The following is a 15,846-nucleotide window of genomic DNA, read 5'->3' as shown; positions in this document are numbered from 1 at the left end:
GATGTAGAACTTTTAAATGTAAAGAATTAGTTCGTCTTATTATTTTTTCTTATTCTATATTTTGTTTATTAAAACCTTTCTAAAAATTAAATTAAACATTTCTGACGCCTTTTTGATTTCTCAAAAAAGAGAAGCGAAACTCCTTTGAATCAAACTTTTGGAAATCGATGGGGAATCGTTAGTTTCGTTGTCAGTCGACCATTCGTCAGTTCATGGGTACCGATGAGTTTTCGACTGAACGTGTGACCAGCGTATAGGGGACGACTTCCGCCATCTCGTGTTCCTAACACTAAGTATCATTTTATTTGTAATAGTATGAGCTATACGGTCGAATTTTCTGAGTAGAGGTGTTAAAATCACGAGTTTACGAATACTTGTTTGGGTCAAAGATCGACTATCCCAGGAATCGGCCGAAGAAAAGGCTTAGCAAGAGTCCTCAAGTGTTGCTAACTAGAAATAAATTACAACAGTCTTTTTCTGTCAAATCTAGCGTTATGGATGTCTACTAAGGGGCCAAACAAACCAACTACTTTTTAATATAATACATTTATTTTTATCTCTGATAAAATTATTTCATTTTAGGTTTTTGTTTAATTAGTCCAGTTCGTATTTCAACCTTTTTTTTTTTTTTCTTCAGTTTTTCTAAATCCCGGTCGGTGCTCCTAAGATTACACTCTATTAGTTCCTTGTATGCGAGTCCCTTCAGACCGTTTTATTGTATCCCCCTGAATGACTAGATACATTTTGACAATATTTAGACTAAAATTAATTGCATTTAATTCGACGTCACAGAACTGGATTCAGATTTCGTCTATTACCACTATAATACATGAAATGATATAATACATGAAAGGACATATTAATTTACAACAATAATTTTTTTGTTGTACTTCTACTACTGCAGAGAATTACAATGCAATCAAGACAATTTAGTATCAGAAAGGCAATTCTAATTTTCTTAGGTAATTATGTCAACTAATGTCGAGAGTGTCAGGTAACCAGGTAACACACACACACACACACACACACACACACACACACACACACACACACACACACACACACACACACACCCCAAGACAACCAGTCTTGGTGTGTTTGTGTGTAGTGTATGCTGTTTGCCTGAATCCTAAGAAGGTAATTCCACTTGCAAAGTACGTCGTTGCTATGGTAACCGCTATGTGCCACTTGGAATAACGTTGGTTTTTGTAGCAGGTTTCTGCATTGGTTTTCGTTTAAGTAAGAGGTGTACTCAGAACGATAAAATCTTTGATGTCATGAGGAGATGATCCGCGTGCCTTCATCTAGAGGGGAGGGGGGGGTTTACAGATAGAAAGGGAAATAGTAAAACGCTATTTCTTCAATGGAAATCGAAGTTGGTTTTATTCTGGTACCATATAAAGCCATAACACCCAGCCAAAAAAAAAAAATTTCTTTTTCTTTCTCTTTATTTTTTTTTAACCCTAATATTATTGATTATAGATGATAGTCTCAGATTTTATAGACGCTCTGAGCTATTCTCCATCACTCCCATCATCCGAATGTCCTTTTTTCTTTCTTTCTTTTTTTTTTTTTTTTCATGTTTTTGTCTCTCTTTTTTAACGAGACCGATCAATAGTCTCAACCATTCAAACCTCAGCCCACCTGATGACGTCACCGCTTGGCTAACACAACTCCACCGGAAAGGCTCAGGTCGCGTGACAGCTAACATATCTTCTGTTTGACTATTTGCTGGGATCTGGGAGGCGTAAAAGGGCCACAGCTGTCAATCGTGTTCCGATTTCCGTAACTGCGATCTGTCACACGGGGGAAGTTAAAACGGGGAGGGGGGTAGAATGGCAGGTAGTAAAGGCAAACCCTCAGTGGAATGTTGACGATTCGCAAAAAAAAAAAAAAAAAAAAAAAGAAAAAAAAAGGGGGGGGGGAGGAAATGGTTGTTCAAGTTAAAGTTGATGTAAATTGGAATTTTATTCTGCCTTGAAGTGATGGAAGAAAAATCGTTCGTCATTTGGTTTCTGTTGCTGCACAACGCGCGAGCATAAAAGTAACTGCGTAATGAAAAAAAAAAAAAAAAAAAAAAAAAAACAGAGTTAATTGGTAGGATAAAACAAACAAACGACTATTGGGTATGTTTGTTAACGCACGTGATGTGAATTACCCATTAGCAATACTCGATGTCACTTTCAAATCTTCATTTGAAATGTTTGCAGTCTGTAAATTTCATATTTGCAATATCCGTGTCATTTTCGGATAAGTGGACACGTGATCAATGACGTAATTCACTGTGATGTTTGAAATTTGTAGATTTCATATCAAACATGAATGTCATTTTCAGATAAGTGACACGTGATCGATGTCGTTTTTTAAATATCTGATAGCACACGTTACTCATTTATTTATTTTACAGTTTAGTTTTTTTTTTTTTTTTTCAAATTAAAGACTCAGAAAAAATTAAGAAATTGAAGTGGCATGTAACCGCCGGTAGAGGGCGACTCACAAGAAATTAATTAGATTCCTTTTCTAAAAGCCAGTGGTAGAAGGTCTTGCCATTATTTGTTTCTCCACGGGAATAGAATTTTTTTTTTTTTTTTTTCTAAAATTATAATCGCAGACATAATTTATGCAATTTCATATTCCTGAAATGTTTCCGAGTTAGCTGGCGCCAGCACGAAACTTAAAGGTGTGTGTGTGTGTGTGTGTGTGTTGGTTGTATGAACTCGGAAATGAAGTATTGTTTTCTTGGAATGCGAACACAAATAGGGAAGTCTTCTTTATTCTTACGGAAGTAATAAAACTCAGGAATATAAGCACGATCTGACGAAAGAAGGCACACTCTTTAGTGCGGTTAAAGACGCACCGTGTGTGTGTGTGTGTGTGTGTTTAATCACAATGCCTTCAGCCAGCTGCTACCGTCCATTTAGCCAGGAAGAACGGGAAACAGAAGTAAAGAAAAGCTCTCTGTTAGACAAACAAAGGAAAGTTGATGTAGTGAAACGTCCTGATTACGTTACGGAAGGGAATAACTTATCTAGGATTACCCATGGAGGGAATTTTTCGCCCTCATTAGAGATTTGTATGCGATGCATTTTGGCCTCTTCAATGACCAAACGCTATTTCTTTAATTTTTTTTTTTTTTAATATTTAATATGACGTACAATTGCCAACGTGTTTGGAAAGATTCCACTGTTTTATTTTTCTGCCATCTTTCCCTTTGTTTAATTCTAATTAAACTTTTATCAAGAATAAATAGCCTATTATTTGTTATTCAATGCCAACAATGGAAACTATGTTCATTTCATCTGGTGATTTGTTACATTTCTCGCGTGCCATTGTAATCGTTCACATTATGTCAGTTACATTGTTTGGAATGTGCAATGTTCATTTCATATTTGGAATTCACGTGCTGTCAACTTTTAGGTTTAATTAAAAAGTCCGACTATATCCGAATGGAGACGACTGATTCCGATATAGTTTTCCAGTTATTTCGTTGTCTAAAAAAAATAACAAAAATAATTTCATCTGTTTTAAACATGCTTCGTAAATCAGTTCGCGTGTTAATCACATTTCGGATTATTTTTTAATTCTTCTTGACATTAGTGATAATTGCATATTAATTCTGGTTCATACCATTCACTAGGCAATATTAATACGCCATCAGCATTTATGTTAAAAGGCATACGTATGTAAATTCCATTTCTAATAAAAGCATGCCACGTGTCTGCCTGTGATATCTCATGAAAATGACATCATTGTTTTCCCAATTAAACAATGGAAAGTGACATTTATACTCATAACAGTATTGTTGAACAAGACATGCGTAGTGAGTCAATTTAATTATCTTTACATAAACAGAGATTACTTTTTTTTCCCCCCAGCATATGAATGCAATTTTTCATTAAAAAAAATGAAAGAGATTTTCAGATAATTTCTCAAAGGTGTTTACGAAAAAGACGATGCATGTTTCTTAGAAATTCGAAGCAAATTTAGTACGTAAGGCAGGTTCATTAAGTCTTGCAAAGGACTTCAATAACATTTAGATTACTTTAATATATCTTGTTGCGAGTAAATGGAAAGGAGGTAAGGAAGCGAAAGAAAAAAAAAAAGTTGCATTTACATTCAAGTACGGAAGACAAGGCACTAGCAAAACGGATTTAGACGATAAGAAGGCGGGATTTTGTTTTGCATTTGCTCTAATGACATTTTCATACCATTCGCCTTTAGCGGCATTTGCAACTAATCTATTACAAAATTTAAACGTCAGTCTTCTTTGATTTGGCCAAAATTAAATAAAACCCTATTTAATCTTTGAAAATTGCCTAAAGAACGTACTACGAGTGGGAATGGATTGAGGGGAGGGGTTGTAATGAAAGAAAATTATGTTATCTTTATATGGTCGGATGGAGGTAATGGGAAAGAATATTTATTTTTAATATAAGGTTTCTCGTAAGGATCTTTTAACTGTTTTCTTTGTTTCTAGGTGAGTGGTACCATCACTAATACAGGACATAGCGTAATATTTCGAGCTGAGTTTTTGGATCCAGAAATGATGGTGAATATTACTGAAGGTCCATTATCCTACCGGTATAGGTTTGAAGAAATTCACCTGCATTATGGAAGAACGGATGACAGAGGGTCCGAGCATACTGTCGGAGGCTATGCATTCCCAGCTGAGGTATGTACGCTAATAGATTTTTTTTTGTGTGAAAACTAGTCATCTTGATATTAGCTAGGGTCTTATGGGTCTGTATATTATGAATAAAAAATATTGCGCCTCACTTCTTAGGACTTTTCAAGTGAAGGTGAAGTATCTGGTCTCATATGGAGGTGAAGGATTTTCTCCTATGAAAAGGCCAAACCATCCTAAAGAACACATTTATTTAACAGACAATATACTGGCTTTATAGCCTAATCTGCTTCTGAGGTAATTTAACGTGTTTATTGTTGAACAAGACATGCGTAGTGAGTCAATTTAATTATCTTTACATAAACAGAGATTACTTTTTTTCTCCCCCAGCATATGAATGCAATTTTTCATTAAAAAAAAATGAAAGAGATTTTCAGATAATTTCTCAAAGGTGTTTAATTAATTTATTCGATTACTGAATTTTTTATGAAATTTAGTGACGAAAATTCATGTTAAAATCTATACGTAAATTCCCTGTGTCATTATAGCGCAGTTAATTCTATCTAGTGTCTGCTATCTGTTAAATGCGTGTGTTCTCTGGTTCATTTATCTGTTTTAGGTCTGCAGCTGGATATTTGGAGTTATGGCTGAATCAGCTAAGTTCGTTTTGTAAGATGCAAAAAACAAACAAACAAAAAAAAACCCCACCGTATGAGACTCTGGTTTAAGGATACGACAGCCATATTCGTATGAGAGTGTCTAAAAGAAAGTGTTCAAATGCTTCTTAAAAATGTTTATCGTGTCTTACAAGGAACTCGAACCCAGGCTTTTCCAAGAGAGAGGCAAATGTTCTTTTTTGTGACCATCATGGATTGAGAATAAGAAAATGAAAAAAATAAAGACCATTATATCAATATAAACTTGATTTTTTTCCCCAATCATTTACATAAATGCAAACTAGACATTGACTAATCATAATTCGTATTAATGTACTTAAACGAAAATCATTATTGAACAAATAATAATAATAGTAATAATAATAATAAGAAGAAGAATTGACATATTGAGACAGAGATTTGAATATTTGTCACCTCATCTATCAAATAAAAAGGCAAAACACACTCCATATATGAAGAACATACTTCTCAAGGAGTTCATGATCGAGAGTTTAGGTTTTTATTTTTAGGATTTTGCCAGCATCCTATAGTCAAATTGCGCGACAATCTCACTGACGTGAATTATATTAATAAAATCTATTACATAGAAAACAAATAAAAAAAAAAACACGAAAAACTCATATCGAATGCTTATGAGATATTTAGCGCATGCTTCGTTTATATTTCATATTTGGCATAATGCCAATAGGAAAGATACATGCATCCATATGATAGAGCTACAACTGTATTAATTAGCCATTTAGCTAATGAAGTAAACAATAATACGCAATGGACACTTATCTACAAAAAAGAAAAAAAAAAACCTTTTTTTTTTTTTTGCCTCTCCTCAATAGATGGTTTCTTGTACTAATGTATAATTTTTGCAATGTACGGGGAGAAAGGGATAATGGGTTTACTAAGGTACGCAAGCGAAGGTGTGTGTTTATAATTCAGAAACTCCCTGTCCGCTGTAGGTGTAGCGCTATCTGCCGATCATTTTCTTTGGTGCCCGAACTTCATTTGACTAATGACATCGCTTCGTTGAAAGATAAGTTCTTTGCAGAGGCGTGGGCCCTCGTGTCGTTTGCTGACATGCTGGGGCCGTTACGTTTGCCAACACATGCAGCTTGTGGAGGGGTTAATAAAATGTTCGAATCATGTACCGGAAGTCGTGTTATTTCTCTAGGGATCCAGGGAATTAGATCTAACCATTTGGAAGGAGATCTGAGGCGTTTATTTTTATATTTTTTTTTTTACCTCGTTTGCCATTGGGCTTCGAGGCGTTTTTTCCACTCTAAAATCCCGTAATTAGAGGGGTTGAATAAAATATCTCAAATGTTTATCTTCTAGGGGGAGAGTGGACCCGCCAACTCAATTATAATCTCGTTTAAGTAATTTTAGATCTCATTATTACGGAATATTTACCTGAATACATAATATATTACCCTAAGATAAATTGCTTTTGCTATTCAGGTATGTGTGTGAAACAGATAAATGAAAATGGGAAAAAAAAAAATTGTGTAAAAATAGCTTTTTTATTTACCACCCCCCCCTCCCCGAATAGTCGTTTTATAAAATGACAGTTTCAATTCTTAGTAGAATAAGCACGTGTTTTCAGTATCATAGATAAGCACGTGGCTAATTGTTGTGCATGTTTCATTTCCAAGAGTTGAAATATAAATCACGCGGTGTTGCGCGCGCATTCTGTGACATAACGATTTGCAACAATACTTTAAACGGAAAAAGCACGTGTAATTTTTTTGTTCATTTCACGCACGTTATAAAACTAGGCAAGTTCTTCAACCTTGCTATGATTTACTAGGTATTGTATAGTAATACCTTAGGGTTGTCCGCTTCAACGTTTGAAGTAATGAATAACTCAGAGGGGGAGGCTAACATTACTGGGAGAATTTTTATACAAGCTAAAAAAAAAAAAAAAAAAAAAAAAAGACGGGAAACGAAAACAGAACTAACAAGTACAGGAGCGAGAAGTATTTGTTTAATTTTTCCGTTTCCTTGGATACTGATGTGTACGGTGGTGTTGCGTGTTCCAACGTTTTGACAGTGGGCTATTAAATGTGCTGAAATAAATGCAAGCTCGTGATTTATGACGGATTGGGAAACCGTTATGCATGGTTTTTTTTTTTTTTTTTTTTTCAAAATACAAGCTACTTGGTTGAAATACTGTATTAGTGGAGGATGGTACTGTTATTCGCTGTCTTAGATGATTCTAGTAGACAACTAGGTAACGGGGGGGGAGTGAATAACTAATGTAATGACCACAAGTGACGCCTATGTAAATATCTGGACATGTTGGCAAATATAATCAAACACGGGACGCTAAGATATATATAAGCTAACGGAGTGATGTATTAAAAAAATGTGGTATTGGAAATTGTTTTTTCTTATTTTGTTTATTTTTTACGGTGTTTTAATCATAACGGATAAGTATTATATTAACTAACCTTCAAATATGTATCAAAATGGTATAATAATAATTATTTTTTTATAATTTGGAAATTTCGGACTTTTTTTACTATTGCATTTATTAAGTATAGATTTCTAGGAAAATTCCCATGTTACTCCTCTTAAACACTATTAATATAATTACGGCTATTATAGCCTGTTTTTATTTAGGAGTGTCCTCTATTTTAATACATTGGCTAACATTACTCAAAAAAGGGGTGTAAATACTTTAGGGCATTATGGGTGAGTATAGAAGGCAATTATGGCAGAATAAAAGAGATGGAAAAATTTTGTACATACCTTGTTTTTGGTTCTATGATGCCTTCCAATTCCAAGATCCTGCTGAAGGTTGTTTTTAAACGGGGGGAAGGAACATGGGGGTGTGTTTTGACGCGGGAAATAAGTTTGGAAACCCGGGTTACAATTAATAATATATATATATTATTATTATATATATATATATATTATTATTATATATATATATATATATATATTATTATTATATATATATATATATTATTATTATTATATATATATATATATTATTATTATTATTATATATATATATATTATTATTATTATATATATATATATATATATTATTATTATTATATATATATATATATTATTATTATATATATATATATATATATTATTATTATTATTATATATATATATATTATTATTATTATTATATATATATTTATATTATTATTATTATTATTATTATTATATATATATTTATATTATTATTATTATATATATATTTTTATTATTATTATTATATATATATATATATTTATATTATTATTATTATATATATATATATTATTATTATTATATATATATATATTATTATTATTATTATTATTATTATATATATATATATATATATATATATATATATATATATATATATATATATATATATATATAACCACAATGAGACACACAATCCCCCCGCACTACACGCACCCCCTATATGTTCGGTAACATCAAAACTCACAAAGACGGTTATCCGATACGACCCATATTCTTCTACAAGACCACCACCACAGCTCCTTTATCAAAATTTGTTGCCAAACTCATCAAACCACTACTAAGAACGTCTATCTGTATGATTAAAAATACGGACGACCTATTCTGGAAAATATATAACGCTACTCCATCCCATGATGACATCTTCACCTCACTAGATGCAACTCCATTATACACCAAAGTGGATGTCCCCAGAACATTAGACATCGTACACACACTACTCACTGAGGACCACACCCCTACACACACGCACAAAATTAACACCAAATGACATCATTAGCTTGATCAAACTCACAATATCCGTGAACTTCTTTAAGTTCAACAACTCCTTATATGTTCAAATTTTCGGTCTCTCAATGGGCTAAAACATCAGTGGACAACTAGCAGAATTATTCCTGGCACACATTGAATCACTTCTACTCCCCCCCCCCCCCGGCCATCACCTTTTATGGCAGATACGTAGACGATATTCTATGCATTGACAAACCCTCACGCATCTCCGCCTTACAAACATCCCTCAACGATTATAGAAACAGACTACAATTCACCATGGAAACAGAACAAATCCATCAATTTCTTAAACCTGACATTAATCAGAAGCCATAACAAGATAGCTACGAAGATATTCCACAAACCCACACATATCGGAAACTACCTCCATTTCAATTCATACCACCCATTTTCCGTTAAAAATTCAGTCATCCTATCACAATTTATCAATGCTTACAAATTATCAACCAACAGCAATTATCTTAACACAGAACTCAAGTATTTAACACAGGTTTTCAAAAATCGCAACTACCCCACACATCTAATAAATTACGCGAATAATACAACCAAAACAGACTTCCCGACACGCATGGTCATCAAATCCATACATCCAAAACACATACAAAGCCTACAAATACATTTTCAAAAACACGGACTATAAGCTAATATTCGTCACTAACCAAAAATTAGCAACTCTCCTAAAACCTACTAAATCTCTCACTCACAAAGAATTATTCGAACACCACAACGCAGTCTACAAATTTCCTTGTCAAAAAGACTGTGACGTCACCTACACTGGCTCAACTATTAGGTCTTTATGGACTAGACTACAAGAGCACTTCAGGGATTGCAATATCCCCATTCCGGAATATCTGAACACAAAAAAACATCGCAAAATCAAAAAGAAAAACAAAACACAGAGTACAGGGAAGACAGAAATTGCAGCTCACGCCCTTGAACTAAAACATATCCCCCCAAATCGACAAGGCCATAATCGTAGACAAACAAGACAACGAAACAATGCTTAGAATATCCGAAACTATTGCCATAAAATGCGATGAAAATTCTATCAACGTCCACCGCCCCTACCTAATTTCCGAATGTTGGACGTTCCAAAACTTACAAATTAAGCCACGCCTTCGGCCATGTAGCGACCACAAATGCCCTAATTTGGCAGATGCAACTTGCAGCCTTGACATAGCCCTACACTCATTCCCACAAGGTTCCGATGACGGTCAGACGACATCAGAAACGGTCCACACCCCGTTAACCCCTGTCCCAGTTTCCACATAAGGATACCCTTCGTTCCCCCCTCTCTTCCCCCCACAAAAAATGCGGCCCTAAACAAAATAATATATATATATATATTTATATATATATTATTAATTGTAACCCGGGTTTCCAAACTTATTTCCCGCGTCAAAACACACCCCCATGTTCCTTCCCCCTCTTCCCCCCATTTATAAACAACCTTCAGCAGGATCTTGGAATTGGAAGGCATCATAGAACCAAAAACAAGGTATGTACAAAATTTTTTCCACCTCCTTTATTCTGCCATAATTGCCTTCTATACTCACCCATAATGCCCTAAAATATTTATACCCCTTTTTTGAGTAATGTTAGCCAATGTATTAAAATAAGGGACACTCCTAAACAAAAACAGGCTATAATAGCCGTAATTATATTAATATTGCATTTATCTTATTTATCTATTGTTGTTTTTCAATTATTGTCGAGTATTGTTTGGAAAGAGTAGTAGAAAAATAAAACTGAATCTTCTTCATGATGCCCTTTGGTTGGCATAAGTTGAGTTGGAGTTTTCCGTCTAGGAACTTGAAGGATTTTTTTATAAGGTCACTTCAATTAAGGATGAGTTAACCAATCACAGGATGTGACGTATTTTTCTTCACGAAAATTTGGTTTTCCATTGCACAAGATAGACAAACCGGCCACAGAACACATAACGAAATTATAGATAAAAATACATTTCAACCAATAAAAATAAATAAAATAAGACAATAATAAAAACATGTCAGCTAATAAAAAAAATGAATACAATCCAGGCAATAAAAACAAATCGATTGATTAAGATAGTGACTTAGTTCACAAATGGTATTAGCAGAGCCTCCGTAGCTCAGTCGATATAGATGAAACCCTTTGGCGGAATAACCTGGGCTCGATTTCCATCCATGACGCGAGGAACCTTTATCTGGTCTCTTTCGACTAAAGGTGAGTTAGCCGGTCCCATACGGAGGTAGAGGTTTTTTTTTTTTTTCATCCGGAAATTCGTCCCCCAGTGAACGCACGGATTACAGCCATGAATACTAGCAATGTGTGGAAGAGATAGGGTCCTCATCACATGTCGTTGCGCCCGTAGTTAACCATGAGTCACGTCATGATAGTTATTTAACTAGATTGAAGATGGCACTTGAATGGGATGGGATTCGTGAGCGGTGAATACTGCAAGATTTTTTAACAAGGCTCAATAACTAACTGGATGGATGGATCTTTGTCCTTCGTAACAATAGATTAAAATGCCATCGCAATAATAGCATTGAATCTATTGTTACGTAAATAATAGATACAAGCATAGTAAATGCAATAATAACAATACTAATAAAGGTAACTTACGTTAGTTAGATTTATACATGAAAAGAAATTAAATCCGTCAGTATATTAAATACTCATCTACTCATAATCCCCAGACAAATCGAATTTGTAATCAGGCGATGCTAATGCATGAATAGAACTGGCTGGGGGGGAGGGGGGGGAATCTTAAAGTTCCTCCAGTCAACGACTACTATTGGATCTATAATAGCATATTCAAAATCGGTCAGTAATCGAAGTGTTACAAGTTACACAAGCAACCATTGTTTATTTCTTATTGTTGTTATTATTCATTGTTATGTTATATTGTCCATTTTTTATAACTGTCACGCGATGGAAATATCAGATTTATGAAATTTCCATTGTTGTTTCCATTGTTCGCGACTACAGCACGAGAGATGCAGTAATTGCTATTGTTGACTTATTTACGAGTTTCGAAGGCGCCAGTTCGACTGCACTTGCTACCGCTGGCACCGTTATAAGGTTGACTAATCAATTTTATTTGGTTTACTTTATATGCTGAGGCTAAACTGTTGTTGTTTGGGATTACGACGAAACAGTTAAAGCCATGCAGCGAGTATCATGGTTGTAAAATTGCTTGTGCTAATTATTCTCTTTTCAAATATAGAAAAACATTCATGTAGGCTTATGAAAGAACTGATTTCTTGAAAACAGTTGTTTGTTTATTTATTTATTTATTTTTTTATTGTGTTGAAAAAGTGGCGAAATTCTCCAAGGACTTTTTCATTAGCAGATCTTGAACTTCCGTTTGATTGCTTTAATGATGCTCTGGTCTACTGGCCACGATCGATGTGATATTTTGAAGGGGAAAAAAAAAAATCCACCCCAATATTCTTTTGACCAATAGAAAGGGAAAAAAAAATAAAGAAAAAAATCAAAAGAGGGATTTTAAAATTATTCGAGATACATAAAATGATGAGGTTGATCTCATTATTCGCTTGAGTATTGGGTTTACAATTATGGAAACACTTGAACAATAATGTTGCTAAGCATTATGGTAAGCTCAGTAACATAGCATTGTTAGTTACCATGGTAACGCCTTAATAATGTATCGACGCTAATTACCATTGTAACGCCTAATAATATATCGATGCTAATTACCATGGTAACGCTTTAAGAATATGTCGATTCTAATTACCATGGTAACGCTTTAAGAATATGTCGATTCTAATTACCATGGTAACGCTTTAAGAATATGTCGATTCTAATTACCATGGTAACGCTTTAAGAATATGTCGATTCTAATTACCATGGTAACGCCTTAACAATGCAGGCGCTTATTATCATATGCGTTAATGATTTATATGCTACTTATGATGGTAACGCTGGACAATGCAAATGCTAATTACTATGGTAACACGATAAATGTCAAAATAATACTTATGGTACATCTTACTGATGTTTCTACTATTCATCAGTGTAGATTGTGTCTCATATCCCGTCTATTTAGTTACGTTCTACACAAAGTAGCTATTTTACATTTATACTAATGGGTATTTTAATTTTTAATTATGTGAGATATTTAATTTCTTCCAATAATGCATATTTCTATAATCTAGACAGCATATTTGTTTAAATATTGGCTTTTCAGTAAATATTTGTATGATGGTTCAAGAATTACAAGCGAAAAAAAAAAAATTATTTCATAAAATTTTAGTTTGATTAAATAAAGTAAATTCTTTAAATTGAAATGTGAAAATGCAATTAACGGGGTCTTAACTTTCAGAATTAAGCTTCTAAAATGTCTTTAAAACCTCATCCATTTTAACTTCGCGACCTACCGGACAGTCGCAACCACAATTCGATCATGTGCGTGTTTGATTGGAACAATCACTACGTCTAAGAACAGATTTTTCGTACTATTATTTCTTTCGTCTGTTGCGTCTCCTTACACGTGCTATGATACTTGTATCGTCATTAAGAAAATAACGACTCTTCCACCCCCCCTCTCTTTACCATTAGTAGGTCTTCCAGGTGAAAGTCATAATCAGTAATTGCATACGCGCACGCACGGACAGATCCTTTGCGTTTTTTTTTTTTCCTTCTTTCTTACTTTTCTCTCCTTCTCTCTTTTCTTATATTTGAGGAAGTAATGGGCGGATACTTTGCGTGAGTACAGGCATGTATGACCTATGTCAGACGCATGCACGGTTCACCAGGCGTTACTGATCTCACCTGGTGTGGAGAAGGAGATGACAGCACAGAAAAAAAAAAAAAAAAATGTAGAGCTTCAGACGTTGTTGGAAACGTATTAGGGCCTCGGCAAAGAGGGGAAAGAATAAATTGGGTGAGGAAATTTCTTTCGAGGGTGGGGTGGGGGGTGAATAGGGGAGCAGTTTCTTCGTATGCACAAACAGCCTACAAAATCAATCAACCATTTCTATAATCTGTTTTAAAAGGTACTTTGAATTAAACAGCTAATTCAGATTTTAATTAAAATTTTAACGCGTAAGCTATTTTTCATACAACACTCGTAAATCACAGACAATACTAAGACAAACAATTCATTATTAGCAAGAGGAAACCAAAACATAATCCACGGGATAAGTTAAACAATGGTGGGTCTTTCTGTGAACGTAACAAATTGTAATATTGTAATTGCACTAATTAAAGGCAGTAATCACTTCTATCTGTGAATTTTCTTAATGAAACATTTTATTATAATACATGACTCTTCGACTAGTTGGGTTAGCAACAAACTACGTACCGAGCGTTTAATTTATTCTGTCCGTAACGGATTGTTTGTGGCTGTTTAAGTGGCTTTTGTGTCGGCAACTTAAACATATTCATAACAGACATTATCTTGAGGCGGATCGGGACACGTTTGGACCGCGTGCAGTTTAAACACACACACAACCCGGTGCATTGTTGAATTATTATTGTTGTCCCACCCTTTTCCCCTTATTCCCCCCCCCCCCCTGTTTCCTTTTCAACAATGGATTCTATTGGAAAAATGTGGCGTTTTCCCATTAATTTTTCCTTTGTTAACGACGTATTTGAATGCGTCGCTGTCCGTAGAAATGACGTATTGTGTGTTTAAAACAACGTTATAATGACAGTTGTCGGAGTGGATTAGCAGAGGCTGGGGTCCGTTGCAGATGAAGGGCAAATTTTGGTTGGTAATAAAAATAATTATTTGTTTAATTCATATTTATATTGTGTATTTTCTATGTTTGTTATTATTTTTAAATGCATTTATCTTTAATTATAGCTTCAAATTTTCGGCTACAACTCCGACCTGTATAATAACATATCAGAAGCACTAGCATTAAGAAGGAGCGAAGGAATTGTAGGAATAGCAGTCTTATTACAGGTTTGGATTTTTTTTATTTTAAATTTTATAAGATTTATAGTAGCAAACACTTTTTTTTAAAAATTAATAGACGATTTTTATTGCACTAATTTAATACTAATTTAATTGCTAATTAGTATTGAGTCTATCTACTTGATGTCGGACTTCCTAATGATTATTTTAATTTTTTTTTTTAAAAAATTGCCTTAGAAAAATACAAAATTTCTATTGTTAATAATTGAAAACAAAAAACTACGGGAAAATAATAACAGAAATAAAAAAAAAATCGAAGAAACTGAAGATAAACAATAAAAGTAGTAGATTAATATGTAAAAACAAAGGATTAACAATAGAAGCGAAAAAATCCCCGAGTTTCCGATGTAAAATCCCCCACTGCCGTACGAGACCGGTTATTCACCTTCACCTGAAAAGTCCTGACAAAAGTTCTTCACAGACGGGATTCGAACTCAAGTCTCTCCAACTGAAGGACATCGTCGAATCCAACTTTTCAAGTTTATGGAAACTAAAGGGCTGTCACGAACTAAAACAAACAAGACTACCTTCTCTTCCGTCCCAAATAAATTCATTAGCTATGATGAAATTGAAATATTTAATTTGAAAAATGTAAGTGTACAGTGCTGCCATCTATGATCTGCATTTTTATACTGCATATATTTTGCATTAGGTGTTAGAATACTATCCGAACAAATGCCCTTTGATTTGAAAGTATTCAAATCTTTCTCTTAAATAAGTTTCTGGAATATTCGCCAATAAACAAGGACTTACCCTGACCATGTAGTATAATAAAAACAGTTGCATAGCCAAACTCTAGACAGTCCAATACATTCAACGATCTTATCTAAAACTTATAT

The 15,846-nt window shown here is 34.0% G+C and overlaps 1 protein-coding gene across 1 annotated transcript in view; it reads left to right on the top strand.

Annotated features, from left to right (window-relative positions):
* The window catches only part of LOC150100126 (carbonic anhydrase-related protein 10-like), a 79,577-nt gene that overhangs the window by 29,573 nt on the left and 34,158 nt on the right, over positions 1–15,846 (top strand). Inside the window, exons 3-4 of the mRNA XM_090402599.1 lie at positions 4,478–4,672; positions 14,894–14,995. Of these exons, the coding sequence (XP_090258725.1) occupies positions 4,478–4,672; positions 14,894–14,995 (297 nt within the window). The remainder of the gene's footprint in view (positions 1–4,477; positions 4,673–14,893; positions 14,996–15,846) is intronic.

Source organism: Typopeltis vanoorti, chromosome 13 (genome assembly GCF_054136105.1).
Source record: "Typopeltis vanoorti isolate ZY-2024b chromosome 13, IOZ_Tvanoo_1.0, whole genome shotgun sequence".
Taxonomy (NCBI): domain Eukaryota; kingdom Metazoa; phylum Arthropoda; class Arachnida; order Uropygi; family Thelyphonidae; genus Typopeltis; species Typopeltis vanoorti.
Note: the sequence above shows the minus strand (reverse complement) of the source record. Positions and strands in the feature narration are given on the sequence as shown.